General features: G+C 39.2%; 1 protein-coding gene and 1 long non-coding RNA gene across 7 annotated transcripts in view; one reads left to right on the top strand and one right to left on the bottom strand.

Annotated features, from left to right (window-relative positions):
• The window catches only part of MARCHF1 (membrane associated ring-CH-type finger 1), an 858,143-nt gene that overhangs the window by 771,189 nt on the left and 70,198 nt on the right, over positions 1–16,756 (top strand). For 5 of the 6 annotated variants that reach the window (XM_073892451.1, XM_073892452.1, XM_073892453.1 and 2 more), the window contains 2 exons: positions 798–877; positions 1,157–1,921. In XM_073892451.1, coding sequence (XP_073748552.1) covers positions 798–877; positions 1,157–1,921 — 845 coding nt within the window. The remainder of the gene's footprint in view (positions 1–797; positions 878–1,156; positions 1,922–16,756) is intronic. The other variant, XM_073892454.1, reaches the window with a different exon arrangement.
• LOC141372666 (uncharacterized) overlaps positions 1–16,756 on the bottom strand; it is a 190,286-nt gene that overhangs the window by 131,927 nt on the left and 41,603 nt on the right. The window lies entirely within an intron of this gene.

The following is a 16,756-nucleotide window of genomic DNA, read 5'->3' as shown; positions in this document are numbered from 1 at the left end:
GCATGATGCCTGGCACACAGCCAGTTCTCAGCACATTCTAGTCTTTGATTTATCACCATCATCTGTATTAAATACAACAAGTTAAAGACATCAAATTCAGTGACGAAACTGCATTTCAAAGGTAGGAGTTTGGTGACATGCGTTCAGCTTTGTGCTAACAATCTGTCTGGCTCTGTTATTAATAGCCTCAGTATGGCCACAGGGTTAGAAGATACAAAAGGTCAATAAAGTTGTGATGGACGGATTTTATTAGTTTCCATGATGAAATAATAGTAGTAATAACTATAGGCTTTAAAATATTACAAAACATTTTCAAATATATTATCTCATAGGGGCTTGATGTGACTTCATGTTATTCCCAGGCAGTATCTAGCAGTCTAATGGCTATTTGATTATTTAGGCTTCCCAGGTTATTATCATCCTTGTCACATAATAGCCTTTATGTCCTTTGTATTATAGAATATTCAGATGTTACCCACTGTTTCTAAGGCAAACGGAGCCATTCCACTCAAATGTTTACAGTAAATAGAACAGAAACTTGTGGAATCATCTTCCTCTCTCATAAATGAAGCAACAGCAAAGTGGTACAGCATCTCAGCTGTTCCAAGTTCCTCAAATAAGTTTTACTTTTGCAAAACGAACCCTCTAACTTCCTATATGTTGTGAGCTGCGTTATGAGCAACATGACAGCCGGCAGCCACGTTTGTTGTAATTTTTTAAATATGTGGAAAAAAAGCAAGATATCGACCATGTATTACCTGAACCAAGATGCCAAATTATCTAACTTGTTTCTCCAGGCAAGCAGTCCAACAACAGGGACAGCTCCCAGGAGCCAGTCAAGATTGTCTGTTTGTCCATCCACTCAGGACATCTGCAGGTAAGTTGCTCAGCAAATGATCCTATTTAATCTTGTTTAGACCAATGTTTTGTAGTCTTCTTTTATATTCCGAGACTGTGTGGCTCTTGCCTCTGCCTTACATTGGCCATGGACAGTTTATACTGGCTTAATTTTTCCCCCTTTAGTGCTTTTTCTTCATTTGATCTTTATTTACCAACTTCTGGTCCATGCTATCATTTTCATCATTCTCTCTCTCTGTTTTCCTGTGGCTCTCCTCTCCATTCCCATCTCCCATCCTTTGCCTGCTGCTTTGTCTAGATCTACCATCTTGCATGACATGTCAGAAGATGCATTTGAGCAATGCACCCCTGTCATGGTGCTGAGCCCTGCTAGGAAGGAGTCTGGTAAGAAATCAGTAAAACAGAGGCCTAGGAGGAGAAGGAGGGCCTCTGAGAGATATGAGCCTGCAGAAGAACAAATAAAAGGGAGAAGAAATGATTTTCACCTCCAAATCACAAGCCCCAGATGGAGCGAGGTTTATGCAGACTCTTCAGATTCATCTTCCACAGATGAGACTCACTGGATTCAGGCAAAAAAAAGAGCCCAAGTTAAATTCCGACTGTCACGAAGAAAAAGGAGAAATGGCAATAAGCCATGTGGAAATATGGATGGGCCTTCTGCTCCTCATGGAATGGATCTGGTAGATGTGGAATCCAAAGGGAAAAAGCAACAAGAGCTGACTGAATGTGCGAGTTGCTCTTTAAATCTCTGCAGAGGAAAGGGCACAAGGTACCAAGAATGCAGTCTTTCCCTGCCACAAGGATCCTTTGAGATTAAGAGATCCTCAAGGAAGCATGAGGAGAGCAAAGGCAGATACAACCACAGGGATCTGCAGCTCTTGCATCGTCTTGGGCAATATGAAACAATCCAGAAAAGACTTTCAGAAGCCGATTCCAGCACGGATATGTTGGCAGTAGCAGAAGGTGGCAAGTATGTGGACGCTGCCGCGTTCCAGGTGAATAACTCTGTGCAGAAGCCTCCTGCCACCTACCATGACGGGTCTGATAATTTAAAAATATGCAGGTCAGTCACTGTAGAGAAAGACTTGATGCCATCCACATGCATTTCTTCCCGCTGTGAGTTAGGCGTGTGTTCAACCTCTCCCCTCAAAACATAACATGTATTCATACTGTTATTTGTCTGATTGTATATAAGGTGACAAAACAAGAAAAGGCATCTATGGGAATGAGAAGAAATAATAGGGAAGCATCCATGGGTTTGAAAGCTGTTCCAGAATAGAATTAGATTTCTCCTTTACTCTTCCCTTAATTGGATAGTGAGTTATCCTGGTAAATGTACTGACAAGCCAGTTGGGTCTGGTACCCATTCTAGTTAAGACAAGACCAGTGGAGGAAATATGAGTGAGAGTGTATGAAACCCTAGATCCTTAAATGCAAATTCAGTGAACTGTTAGCGTCCTGACAGAAAGATATTCAAGGCTTGGGTTTTTTTAAGGTCAGATTTTTTTTTTTTTATCAGAAAAATCTCTGCAGTTGGTGCTAATTTGTTCTCCAGTTGTCTGACTCAGCAGGGTATTTCAAGACTGAAAGCCCACAGAAGCAGGTCATGGACATATCAGTGGGATTGCTGGAGCCGTCAGGGAAGGAGAACACATTAACTTTAGTGATAGTCATGTACTGAAAAGTTTCAACATGTAGATATTTCATAGCTATGAGACTCCTTTCTTGCCATTTTTTTTCCCAACCGTATACATTTTCAAAATAACTTAAAGTGATTAAGAATTATAGGAATATCCATGCTAGTATGCACAAGTCAGATCATTTTAAACAAAACAGTTTCATGTGTTCATGTTATCCCCTAGTCATTTAAGTTGGTTAAGTTTTGTTGTTTTGTTGCATAACGCTTGGTTGTTTGGGCTTGTTTTATGAAAGTTAAAGTTACTATATAAAACATGTATGTGTGCCTCCTGCCAGTGACGTGACCCCGAGAATGTTGCCAGTATCCATTCAAGACAGGACAAGGAGATTTGAGGCCTGGATGTAAATAATAATAGTTTATTCCTCGGAATGTTTTATAAGATTTTTATAAAATTCTCATTGATTTATTCATTCAAGCACCTGTTATGCATCAATTCTCGGCATTGGAAATGTTACAGTGCCTGAGATTTGTATAGTCTCTGACATCCTAGATCTTACTGTCTAAGGGGGAACAGAAAAACAAAAGAAACTATTTTACAGTTGATGTATAATTATGATTGTGATAAGGACTATGAAAGCCCACAACAAGGAAGCTTCACCTACTCAGAGAGATCAGAGAACTCTCTTAAAGAGTCAGCCAAGCTGACTGAAGTTCGAGAATGACAGGCATTGATCAAGGAAAGAAACCGGGAGGACCATTCAGGCAGAAAGGGCCACTACACCAAGCCAGGAGGAGGGAAGGAGTTTAGCAATCCAGGGGACTGAAAGTGGGCCGCTGTGGCCAGGGGGTGATGAATGTGGGGAGCGGGTGGTGGAGATGGGGGGGAGAGGTGGAGAGAGCCAAGTACAACATGCTCAGACATCTCAAAGAAGGGACGCCATTTGATTTATATATTAATGTAAGTTTCTTGTAATCTTTGGAATATGATTTAAGTGTGACTTTGCTAAAATGTTGGGGTATGGGATAAAACACTATTTCCAGTCTCAACCAAGAACTCCCCACTTACAGCCATCTGTTGTCATTCCCCGAATCTACTTCCAACATAATTTAATGAAAGAACCTAGTTGTGGGCTTAATAGTAATTGGAAAAAAAAAGTAATGCTTGCAATTAAAGTCATAGTGGCTGATTCTCCTAACTTAAAAGCACTGCTCTGGAGGAACATTTTCAAAGACAGGATATTTAACTTAGACTTCTATTAATGAAAGTGAGATTGATGGACCTATTCTTATTATTTCTTGCTGTGGGTTGTCATCAAAATACCCACTAAGCAAACACAGGGACTGTGTATTATACTGGACGCTGAGGGCTAAAAGCAACAAAAGACTTGATTCTTCCCTTAAGTGGCCTGTTAGAGAAATTGAACACATATCTGAAAAGATACAAATTCAAGATAGTACAGGATGAATTAAAACAAAACAAAAGGAATACTGCAGAAATTTGAAGATGGAAAAACTTCTGAGAGCTGGAACAATCTGGAAACCCCATTAAGAGGTGGGATTGGGACCAAGAAAAGTAGAATTAAATTGGCAGAGATGCATGCTGGGCATTCCAGGCACCCAGGGCAGGGGAAACACCATGAGCCCAGACAGAGATGAGGGAATGACACTCTGCACTGAAGAATTTTGTGTGAACTTCTATGACTGGGTTGGAAAGTTTACATAGATAACAACTAAAAAAAAAATTTTTTTAAAGACTTTGTAGAGAAAACATGCGTATCTTTCCAAAGAAGATATGTGTTCTCTACATCTTTGTTTTCAAACTGGCTCAATGAGCTTTTGGGTACCAAAGAGCCTGCCTCAGAAGCTGAGAACAGATCAGGGGGACTGTGCTCCCTTTAACCCATCTTCAGTCAGAGCAGTTGCATGATTATCTCTTGTATATAATGGGGTTCGACATTATCCCTTTAGGAAAAAAAGATTTTGCTGCAAAAATAATACAGAGCAGCCTTTGCTCAATAAAATAGACCTGATGAAGAATAATATATACAGTCACAACGTCCCTGGGGGTGTATTGGGAAAGGAACCTAGATTTAGGAGCACAGGTTGCAATAAGTTGGAATGTATCCTGCTTTGAGGTAAGTAGGATTAGGGAGGTAAAGGGTAATGGAAGGGAGGAACACATGGTATGCTGTCATTCCGCCCAGTGATTGGAAACAACCCTGGTGCTTGGAATTGGTGAGAGCGTAAGACAAAGGAGTCGGGGGTGACTCCACACCTTGGAACTTGCTCTTACTGACAAAGGCAGAAGAGGTCAGAGGCAGGTGGTGTGGGAAAGACCTGATGAGCTCCATCATAGGCAGGCTATTTGTGGTTGCAGTGACATTGCAGGGTCAGCTGTCCAGCACACAATCTGAGACATGTCCCTGAGGGGCCGGAGAGCAGTCACAGCTGGTTCTGTAGAATTGTTCAAGCATTAGTGAACTGTACACAGATCACCACGAAACAATTGCATATTTGCAATTGTTATTAACATGACATTATTAGCACGGGGCAATGGCACAAAGACGCTAATAATGAAAATCTTTTCAAGGCCAGGGAGGACATATAAATTTGGGTGTCATTCTCAGGCAGGTAACTGTGATGACTGGGAAGTGAATGAAATCTCTGAATGAAATCGTATACAGGTAAAAGGCCTCCAGGTGGACACAGCCTGAGCACCAGGGTCCCCTGTGCAAGGGAGAGAGGCAGCAATTGCCTATGAACTTGCACTCCCGCTGCTTCAGACATGCATGGGCAGAACCATCCTCGGTCACAACCACAAAGCAGAAGAAGCGCCTAAGCCCTTCCTCCTTTTCTGTTCCTGGCATTGGGCCCCTGCCTGGGCACCCCACGCTCTTTCCCACTCTCATCAAAGCCTTATTCAGAGAAAGTTTCTCTACTAGCCAATTACAGCTTACAGGGAATTTAAGTCATCATGCTGTTACACCCATAGCTGTGTAGTGGGAAAGGCTTTGTATTTTTTTTTTTAAGATTTTCTTTATTTATTTGATAGAGAAAGACATAGCAGGAGAGGGAACACAAGCAGGGGGAGTGGGGGAGGGAGAAGCAGGCTTTCTGCTGAGCAGGGAGCCCAATGCAGGGCTCGATCCCAGGACTCTGGGATCATGACCTGAGCCGAAGGCCGACGCTTAAGGACTGAGCCACCCAGGTGCCCCGACTTCGCCTTTTTCATAGGAAAAAAGTATTTAAAATATGGATTATATCATGTTAGCCCATGTTCGAGGCTTTTCAATGGCCTCTTCATTGCCCTTGGTGGCAAGTTCAAAATCTTTAATATGATTTACAAGTCCCTGCATGATCTATCAGATCTGCCCCTCTGGCTTCAACACCCATCACTAATGAAGACCTGTTGGTGCTGGTCTGTCTTCAGTTCCCTGAGAGTGCCCAGGTCTGTCCCTTTCAGGGCCTAGAATGCCTTTACATTACCTTCTCTGCCCTTCACCAGACTAACTCCTAGTCATTCTTTTTTGCTTGAAATGTAATTTCTTTAGGGACACCTTCGAGAGGCTCAACACTCAAGTCTCCTGGGAATCCCTTCCATAGCATAATTTTTAATTGCTAACATGTGGGTATTTTTGTGGTTGACTGTTTGAGCTTTGTTCCAGTGTCCACTGTGCCTGGACCAGTGCCTGGCAGATAGAATATATTCAACATACAGTTTTTGAGTGAATAGATTTAGGGAAAATGAATTTTTTTTAGGGAATTATTCTTACAATGTGGAATGGTAGCACTATGTGGTAGATTACCTCACCTGCTATGGAACCAACATATAAAACATACTCTACACCAGCAGTGCTTAAACCTTAGCGGACATTAGCACAGACCACAAGTCTTGTTAAAATAGATTGTTGGGGGCTCCTGGGTTGCTCAGTCGGTTGGGTGTCTGCCTTCGGCTCAAGTCATGATCCCAGGGTTCTGAGATCAAGCACCATATCGGGTTCCCTGCTCAGTGGAGAGTTCGCTTCTCCCTCTCCCTCTACCCCTCCCCCCCCGCATGCAAGTTCGCACGCGTGCTCTCTCTCTCTCTCTCTCTCTCTAAAATAAATAAATGAGTAAATAAATAAGAAAAGATGAGTTTGGGAAGCATAATTACAGTTTTCTGTCATATTCTATTGAATGCTGACACAAAGCAAAGTTAGGTTACCTCCTTGTAGTTCACCCTGTTGTACCAGTAAGTGCTGGTCATCTTACTAAAACCATAGACTGACAAAGCCCGAACTTTACCAGGAACTCAGATGTCATGGTTTGCCTATTGTGTCTCTGCAAACCCACTTCCTCATCGCAACTACCCCCATTTTTATCAGTGAGTTCACAAATACCCGGAATTTCTAGTTTTTGACTCTTTCTCTCCTGCATTGGTTATACCCAGTCTCTAACCAAGTCCTATCATTTGTTCCTCCAGATACTGCTTTTGGTCTGTGCTCTCTTTCTCATTGTTAATGTCCCATTTTGATCCTTCTTTACACTTCTGTTCTTTCTCCACATCCACCCTTTAGCCTACTACCTTTTTTGGTCAGGACTCTTCTACCAGGGTAAAACTGACTGAAATCAATTCAAATGAGCTTAAACAAGAAAGGGATGCATTAGCCACAGACATAGGAAATCCAGGTATACAGATGGCTTCAGAGACTGCAGAGATTCAAACAATGTGGTTCTCCTCTGTGTGTTCTCGTTTTCTTCAACTGCAGGCAAGCTTCCTCTGTACAGCAGAGGGAAGAGACGTTGTGGCCAGAGATAGCTTTAGGCTTACATTTTACCAGCCATGACTTAACAGAAAAGAGAAATGTTCTCTTCAGTCAGTTACACATGCAATCCCAGGGATGGAATAGAATTAGCCTGCCCTCGGTCACATCCTTGGGCTAATCACGGTCACCAGGGGCACTGGGCATTATGCCCAGACCAAGTCCTTGGGAAGGAAGGTTGGATTTAAAATGTGACTTTGGCAACTCCTCCAGGACCTTGTGAATTGGGGAAAAGACATTTCAGTAAAAAAAAGAATAAAATTAGTACCAGAAAAAGTGGGACAAGAATTATAAGCAAGAAAAAACAAACAAAACAGTAGCACTCAACTACCATCCAGTGTGACTCTCCCTCTTTCTGGTGTTTTTCTCTTCCTCTCCAAATGCCCACATTTAGGTATGTTTCAAGACTCATCTCGTTTTTATCCTCTCCATAAAGCTTTCCCAAACTACCCTGGTCCACAGTGATCTTTCCTTTCTTCTGATTCCCATAACCTTTTGTAGTTGGTAGCAATTACTTAGAATTCACTTAATTTCTAGCAGCTTCATGTGTGTTAGTTCTCTGTTTCCTATAGACTAAGATCCTTGAAGTAGGAATTATGTCTTATCCCTCTTTTGTGCTTTCTACAGTACTCAGAATGTAAAAATTGTCTATTTTTTGACTTGCTTAATTCTTATAGTTTGCAATAACATCACACCAAGTGTGGGAAAATGGAAAGAGAACATTTCTAAAACTCAAAATATTCATAGCAGAAAACTACATTCCAAGAGCAACACAATCATGCTTTTTGACAAATCACTAGCATTTGTAGGATTGATTTAGATAATTTTTAATAGGCCTGAGCTCCTAAGAGAATTATGCTTAAAATGGACCCTTCTTATCCCTGTCATCATATCTGTGTACTCATTTATTCATTCATTCACACAGTGAACAACTATTTGTTGGGAATTTTAATCTGTATCAAGGAGTGTTCTAGAAGTTGGAAATACAGTGAAAAATATGGTAATGGTCCCATCCCTCATTAACTTATATTCCAGTTAGTAAAACAAAAACAGGCAAATGTAAAAAAAAAAAAAATCCGTGAATGAAGATAAAGGAACACATTGCATCTAATAGAACAAAACAGATTTCCCTGAGAAATGAATAATAAAGAAGAAATCCAAATGAGAGTAAGTTAAGCAGAGAGAAGGGATAACCTCTTCCAGGAAAAGGTATGACATATATGAACACCCAGAGATGCATGAGATCAGGCATAAATGATGTCAGTGTGGCCTTGCAGCAAATAGGAGGAGGGGAATGGTAGTCAACCATGGAGTTCTTTATCAACCACAGTTAGGAGTTTAGACTGTGTTTTAATGCCAAGGGTAAATTTCTATGGACTTTTAAGGAAAAAGAATGACACTGTCACCTAAGTGTTCTGGAAAACCACTCAAGCTGCTTTTGGAAAACAGACAGGAGAGGGCAAGACTGAAGGGAAAGGAAACCAATTAAAAAGACACAGCTGTGTCCCAGGGAAGAGCTGATGGTGGATGTGAGAATAAAAAGAACTACATGGAAGTGCACCTCCGCACTCATTCCGTTAAGCTTCCAACTCTTGGTTTCCGCTCAGGTCATGATTTCATGGATCATGTGATCGAGTCCCACCATGGGGCTCCACGCTCATCGGGGAGTCTGCCTGAAGATTCTCTCCCTCTATTCCATCCCTGGCTCGCGGGCATGAGCGCACTCTCTCTCACTCTCTTAAATAAATAAATAAATCTTTAAAAAAATAGTTTAAAAAAGAGAAGTAGACAGGTTTTTTTAAGTATTATGAAAGTAAATGAAACAGGATTTGATGATAACTTACATATGTATCTGATCTCAAGTTTCTGATTTAGAAAACGGTAGATTATAGTATCCTTTACTACTGAGAGAACATACTGCTTGAGAGACAGATTTAAAAGGAGGAGAGGAGTTCAGTTTTATACATAATAGTTTGAGGCACAAGGCAACTCTCCAAAGAGAGATATCCAGAAGAGTTCAGAAGAGGCATTTGCAACATTACATGAAGATTAGGAAGTCTTGGGCGTATAAGTGGTGATTGTCAAGATCTCCAGAGGAAAATCTGTAAACAGAGCAGATGAGGACATGAAGAACCCTGGGGAATAGCAGCATTTAATGGCCTGAAAGAAGAGAAGAGGCCAGCAGAGGGAAGAAAGAGAATGGCCAAAGAGATAAATGAAAACCCAGGACTGTATGCAGGAGAGAGAGAAGGTAACAAATAGAGGAAGAGATGAATTCAGAGAATCTCTGAGCTCAGAGAGAGAAAGAGAAGTTGATGATGAAGAAAAGTGATCAGAATGTTTGTTTCTTAAGGTCCCTCAGAAAAGGTAAGAAAGCATGGGACCCAAAGCCCAAAATAAAAGGATTGCCATGGCAAGGAAAATAAGTATGATTTTCTTTGCAATAGAAGTAAAAGAGGAAATGACAGATGCAGATGTACAGATTATAAACAGATATTTTATATACAGATACAGATATTTTATAAACAGATACAGATATTTCTTTTTGATGGTCTTATATTTGATGGCCTTGTATATATTTATTTTATATACAGATACAGATATTTTATATACAGATACATATATTTTATATACAGATACAGATATTTATTTTTGATGGCCTTTTAGAGCAAGGGGGTTGGTTGCAGGGTCATACATCAGTGCAATTTGAATTTCAGATAACAAGAAATAATTTTTCATTGGGACAGAAACATACTAAAAAAGTATTCATTGTTTATCTGAAATTCAAATTTAACTAGGTATCCCGTATATTTTTGTTAAGTGTAGCAGTGCTAAGCATAGCAAGATAGAAAAGCATTGTTGGAAGTCCTGTTGAGGTCCATAACTATGAGTTCATGTGACCACAGATGGCAGGAAATGTAACTTCCACCTACAGTACATCATTTAAATGCAGATACAACCAAAGAAGGCAATTGAACTTGGACCTAAGGGAGTGACGTCATGAAACATCTAGATTTCACATTTAGCACAGTTTGATATATGTTTCCCCATGTATCTCCAGATAAATTTGAAATTTATAAACTGAGACAAATATGCTTTACAAATAAGATTTTTTTTAAAGATTTTATTTATTTATTTGAGAGAGAAGAGAACACACAGAGGGAGAGTGAGAGGGAAAAAGCAGACTCCCCGCTGAGCAGAGAGCCCGATGACCTGGACCCTGAGACCTGACCTGAGCCGAAGGCAGACGCTTAACTGACTGAGCCACCCAGGCGTCCCAATTTTTAAAGTAAAATAACATTCCCGTTGGTAGTTGTGCTCTCTATATTTATTTAGAGAAAAAAAAATACTTCTTCTTACCTTAACCTTTCAGATAATTATTATAACATTGGGAACGGTGGGGTCATTGATTCATAGATCATCCAGGTTACTCTCCAATCTGATCTTTGAAGACCTTGGAACATCAGCGCACATTATCATCTCTCTCTTCCTTGAACATACTATTTCCTGGGACAGCCTCTTTCCTTTAGAATCTTTAATTGTGAAAACATTCTTTCTAATATTGAATCAGCCTGTGTCCTTGTATTTTCTCCCTCTTAGTCCTAGATTTATATTCATTCAGTAACAGATTTTTTTAATTTTTAAATGTATTCTGTTGCTTCTTTCTGTTACTTTTTCTGTACAAATATGAGACTGACATTCTATTGTCAAAGTCCATTCCATGAGTAAAAGATCAGCTGTTCAGAGTTTTCAGTATTCAGGTGAGAAAGGTCTCCTAAGTGACCTCATGAGAATCATTTATTTCCAAGAGGTTAACAGACTCTTAAGAAAGTTCATAAATTTATTCTTTTCCTTAGGCTTTGCCTTTGTTTTGCTGAGTCTTATAGGAATTCATAATAATCTTTCTCCTGTTCATTTTAATAACAGCTGAGTTGGTAGGAAATGCAGATGTGAACACCGGTGGTTAGTAACCTGTCATGGGGCAATTCATTGTGATTACTCAACATAGAGTCACAGAGTCTCACTTTCAACTCTTGCTTTCTCTCTACTCGGAAGGGTCAAACTTGGAAAAGGTAAAATGGCTCTCTCCTTATATATGTGATCAAAAAATGAGAAAAATGGCTGTGTATTGCAAATGTATGCATTACTAGTATGATAGTGTTATAGAACTAATTTCTTTCTTTGAAATGAATAATTATGTTTACTGTGGTCCTCAGCAAAAATTCAGATATACACTATGCTACTTTATTCTAAGGAGTAAAGGGTTCTCCAACAAAGAAAAAGCTAATTAGCACCACATTCTAATGTTATGAGTGTGTAGCGTGATTTCATGTAGACTTTCAGCATTTATTCAAGTAATTTATATTTTGAATGAACAAAAGCTATGAATTAAGGCACTGATATTTATACACACACATGAAATCTATGAGAAAAATAACTTGAAAGGCTTACAGAAATGGCATTTTATATCTTTTTTTAAACATATATTTTTCAAAGACATGCCTTGATCTTAGCAAGGGTTTTTTTTGTCCTGATTGTTCTCAATTTGGGAGTTAATCTGTCCAGGAGTGGAATGACAGTGTCATCAATAATACTGATTGCCGGGGCGCCTGGGTGGCTCAGTCGTTAAGCATCTGCCTTCGGCTCAGGTCATGATCCCGGGGTCCTGGGATCGAGCCCCGCATCGGGCTCCCTGCTCAGCGGGAAGCCTGCTTCTCCCTCTCCCACTCCCCCTGCTTGTGTTCCCTTTCTCGCTGTCTCTCTCTCTGTCAAATAAATAAAAATCTTAAAAAAAAATACTGATTGCCTTGACTAGTAGATTATCAAAAACCAAGCAGATTGATTAATACTATTCTAATTTGACTAAATAGGTCACTCTGATTTTTGAAAATAGCATGTATTTGTAGACCAAATATTTAACAAGTTGTACTTTTAGAAAAGAAAAAAGAAAAAATGGACATTTCTCTACCTATAAAACCGTCTTCAAGTAAATTTGAAGATTAAGCAGGAATTTTCCAACCTCAGGAAATCTCAGGCAAAAATAGATAGAAGTATGGTGCTCCTTCAGACAGATAAGTCAGTATTCACGTATTGTAGAACTGTTTACACTGTACTACATTTATATTTTGTTTGTTAATTTCTAAGTTTGTTAAATACCAATTATACCAAAGTGCAAAATACTGAATAAGAAAAAAGTACCAATTAGGTAGAGTTTATCTACTTCTTAATTTAAGAACAATATGTGTTCAGGGTTATAGTTACTTTGAACTATGTGCTTTGTTTTATAAACTTATATCTATCTGGCAATGTGCAAATTCTTCTCTGCCTCAGAAAAAAAAAAACAGCACTCAGTGCCTTCTCTAACTTATACAAATTCATTTTTAAACATATATATATATATGTTTATATGCATATATATATGTAAACAGAAAATGAACACTGTATATAAACTGATGAATACTGGGTACAGGGCTTGTTGCTACCAAATCATGATTTGTATCTGAGAATTTATTTATAGTGTGAACATTTCCTCCGTTTCTAATTACCATGTTTAGGTACTCATCTTCCTTATAACCATTGTGGAGTAGTTATGCATTCATTTCAAATCTTCTGCAGGCGTCCTCAGACATAGGCAGATTTAAACACCAGTGTCTAATTGGGTTCAGAAAATAAAATGCCCCTGGAATAGCCTGGCTGAGTTGTCTTTGGTTGGTAGCGCTCTGACAGCCTTAAACTCAGCCTGATATTCTCCTTGCCTCCGCTGTCAGATACAAGGAGGACTCGAGGGGTCTATTAATTCCCCTTCGCTCACTTCCAGGTTTATGCAGAATGGAAGATGCCATAATACAGGAGTTCCTGTGTTTGGAAAGCTTCTTGGAGATGGCTTTTACTTTAGACATTATGCTGCAAACCTTCTTCTTTCCTTCATGGTTATCTAACAAGTGATCATGAAACCTTTCTATTTCCTGCTTAACTTGTACCCCTTTTGTTCTTATACGGCCCCTCAGAGCCTCACCTTAATAAATTCTGATATCTTTATTTTAAAGGTATTTTGATCTGAGCTAGCTCGCAACTCTCAGAGGGTGTAATCAAATTAAAATGTTTTGCCACACTCTATGATAGTAACACTGGAGAAAATAAAGGTGGAATAAAGGAAGAAAAATAAATAACTAGAATGAAATAGGAGTCATAGACCTGTGAGAATGTTCCATGCATTGGAAGAGTCTTGATTCCAATCAGCATTTGGAAGCCTCAAAATTCTACCAGTTCGAACTAGAAAGAACCAGAGAGATCACTTCACCCAGTGGTTCTCAATCTGGGCTGCATATTAGACTCACCTGGTAAGTTTAAAAAAAAAGTTCCTGCCAGTATCCCCCTGGAAGGGATGTCTCAACATAGTAAATTTTTTTTTTAAGATTTTATTTATTTATTTGAGAAAGAGAGAATGAGAGACAGAGAGCATGAGAGGGAAGAGGGTCAGAGGGAGAAGCAGACTCCCCGCCGAGCAGGGAGCCCGATGTGGGACTCGATCCCGGGACTCCAGGATCATGACCTGAGCCGAAGGCAGTCGCTTAACCAACTGAGCCACCCAGGTGCCCCCCTCAACATAGTACATTTTTAAAAGCATCCTAGATTATTTTCATGAGCAGCCAGGGCTGAGAATCACTGATGGTTTAACCCAATCTCAGGTGAACAAATTGATGCCCAGAAGATACATATATTGCAAGAACCATACTTTGGGCAGGAGGTCCACTTGGCAGCACTGTAAGACCTGGAAACACTAGAATGGAGCCTGGGGGTGAGCAACTTGTACAGATTCTTTCCTTTCAGCTCTTAAAGTCATTTGGGAAAGTGGTTCTGAAACTTAACAAGTTTATTGGTGGAAATAGAAGATGCAGTTGCTTTTTACAACTTTCATTTTTGGATCAAAACTCAAATTTCTCATCTAGCTGCAATTCACTTTCAAATGACACTATAGAAGAAGCAAATAAACCAGGAAATCCTTGGTTCTCAAATTATAGTCCCTGCACCAGGAGCATCAGAATCACGTGGGAACTTGTTAAAATGCAAATTATTGGACCCCCAACCCAGACCTGTTGAATGAAAACTCTAGAAGTAAGTCCCAGCTATCTAGCTTAACTGGACCTCTATGAGAGTCTGATGCATGCTGAAGTTTGAGAACCACTGAAGTGGAAGTTACAGATGAGAAAATTGTAATTGTAGTACAGGGCAGGGTGTTCATGCTGCAATGGGTAAATACAAGGAGTTCGGGAGTATAAGGAAACAGAGCCTGATGCAAGTATGTACATCAGGGACAGCAAAACACAAAGCAAATAAAGGAGCTGATATATGTTTGTGCTTGATGATTTTCTATTTCCTTTCTTCAATGACTTGACATACTGTATATATATTGATGTATGTGTGTATACATGTATGTAAACATATATGAGTGTGTGTATACACATTTACACACGTGTGCACGCACACACACACATACACACACTCCAAAAGGATAAATTAGGAAATTGAGAAAAATCAGGACACACGAAAATAAGGGTAGAAAAATACTAAATCTGCAGAAATGCTTATATGGAGATTTCCTACAAACTTAATTTTCATAGGCACAGTGGCCAAAGCAAAAGAACAGGTTTCAGATGAGACACAACTTCTGTTAGTAATGAGGAATGACTAAGCAAAATTTCTTTCATGAGTCATTATAATGAGAACATTTCAATATAGTGAATGATGTCCTTGGCTCCCTGCATGTAATGAATATGTTCCACAGAGGTCCACTTCCTTTGACAACTGAGGGTTGGCAGAGGACAAGGTTAAGGTCATATTATAAAACTAGAGAGCTGCGTTAAGTGCTTAAAAGGATGGCTTCTCCAACTCCAAAACTCTAAGACACTCAGTATTTGTGGGGGAAAGAAATGTCATAGAAGCAAATTATCTGTATCCATTGGCAGCCTGCGCTTTTTCTTGATAAATAGCTCAAGATCCATTCATTCTTGTGTAACTGCTTAATTTCCCATGACATATAATAACTTGAACATTCTTGCAAGGATGATTTTTAAAATTATATCATGCTTGGTTTTATTTTGTTCTGTTTCATTTTCATTTTAGTCTTAAATAAAATGTGCTACTTATTACAAGAGCCTATTGATTTTATAAGAAATACAAAGATGGATCAACAAAGTCATGACTAATATTTTTTTTATCATTTTGCATGACCTACATACAATGTAGTGGAGAAGAGAAAATTTGGGGTAAAATGATCTGGAATTTGCTTAAAAGCCTCAAGAAGAATAGAAAAAAGAAAAAAAAAGAGTATATGTTTCTTCTTTCTCACCACCTCCACCCACCTTCCCAAACACTGAGCTAAAGTGACCAAGTATAACCACAGGCTAATGCCACCCACTTAAAAGAGCATTTGTATCAATTCCCCACCTGATCTCAGAGTCACATCCTTCAGCATCCCTCGGGAGTCATCTTAGCCCAAATTCCACTCTGTGAAAAAATAAGACTCACAAATGTGTTTAGGTTTTATAGCCTCTTCATGCCTTTGCCAGTCGTAAGTTTGCATGCAGATTACTTTTCAATATATTTATCATAATGATATGCTGAGTAATATAGAGGGACTTTTTGAGCTCCATTTAGAACTATTTCATTTCTTTACTTTTTGTCAAGGCCATTAAGGAATCAAGTACAGAAATCAGCAAACTCTGTGGCTCACTAATATAATGTGAATATTCATTATGATATGAAATATATACACTTATGTTTCTAACATATATGTATATGTGCGTATATATGTAGTAGATATATAGTCTTCTATGACTGTCAAAGCTGTTATGATTACACTCAAGTAAAATGCTATTTTTGAGAAATCAAACTGAAGATATTATCAGTCTATATTCATCATGTACTTTTTTTAGAGGTGGGGGAGGGGCAGTGGGAGAGGGAGAAAGAGAGTCTTAAGCAAAGCTCCACCGCCCCCAGCGTGGAGCCCGGCATGGGGCTTGATCTCAAGACCGTAAGATTATGACCTGAGCCAAAATCAAGAGTCAGACGCTTAACTAACTGAGCCACCCAGGTAACCCCCTCACCATGTACTTCTTTAGAGAATAGCCACATTAAGATGCTATTTGAAAATTAAAATATAATTTGAAAATAAAAAGCAACTTTCCTTACAGTAACAATAAAGAGGTTTTTAAATATTAAGCCCAGAATTGTACCTTCTTTCATGCTCTATGCATCAAAAAAAAAAGATACAATTTCCATCAATATGAAGAAAGCAGAGGAGTGTTACTGTTGTTTCATGTTATATATCAGCTATAAATCATCAAAAACTGAAATAAACTGGGAGTTAGTCATGACAGCGATCGACTCTATTTTATTTATCTCACATCATGTTTAGTTCAACACCATACTTGAGGTTTTTACTTTTGCACTTGCA

The sequence above is a fragment of the Callorhinus ursinus genome, unplaced genomic scaffold (genome assembly GCF_003265705.2).
Source record: "Callorhinus ursinus isolate GAN/ISIS: 27379988/994484 unplaced genomic scaffold, GSC_fseal_2.0 scaffold4, whole genome shotgun sequence".
Classification (NCBI taxonomy): Eukaryota; Metazoa; Chordata; class Mammalia; order Carnivora; family Otariidae; genus Callorhinus; species Callorhinus ursinus.
The sequence above is the reverse complement of the archived record's forward strand: the minus strand, read 5'-3'. Positions and strand labels throughout refer to the sequence as shown.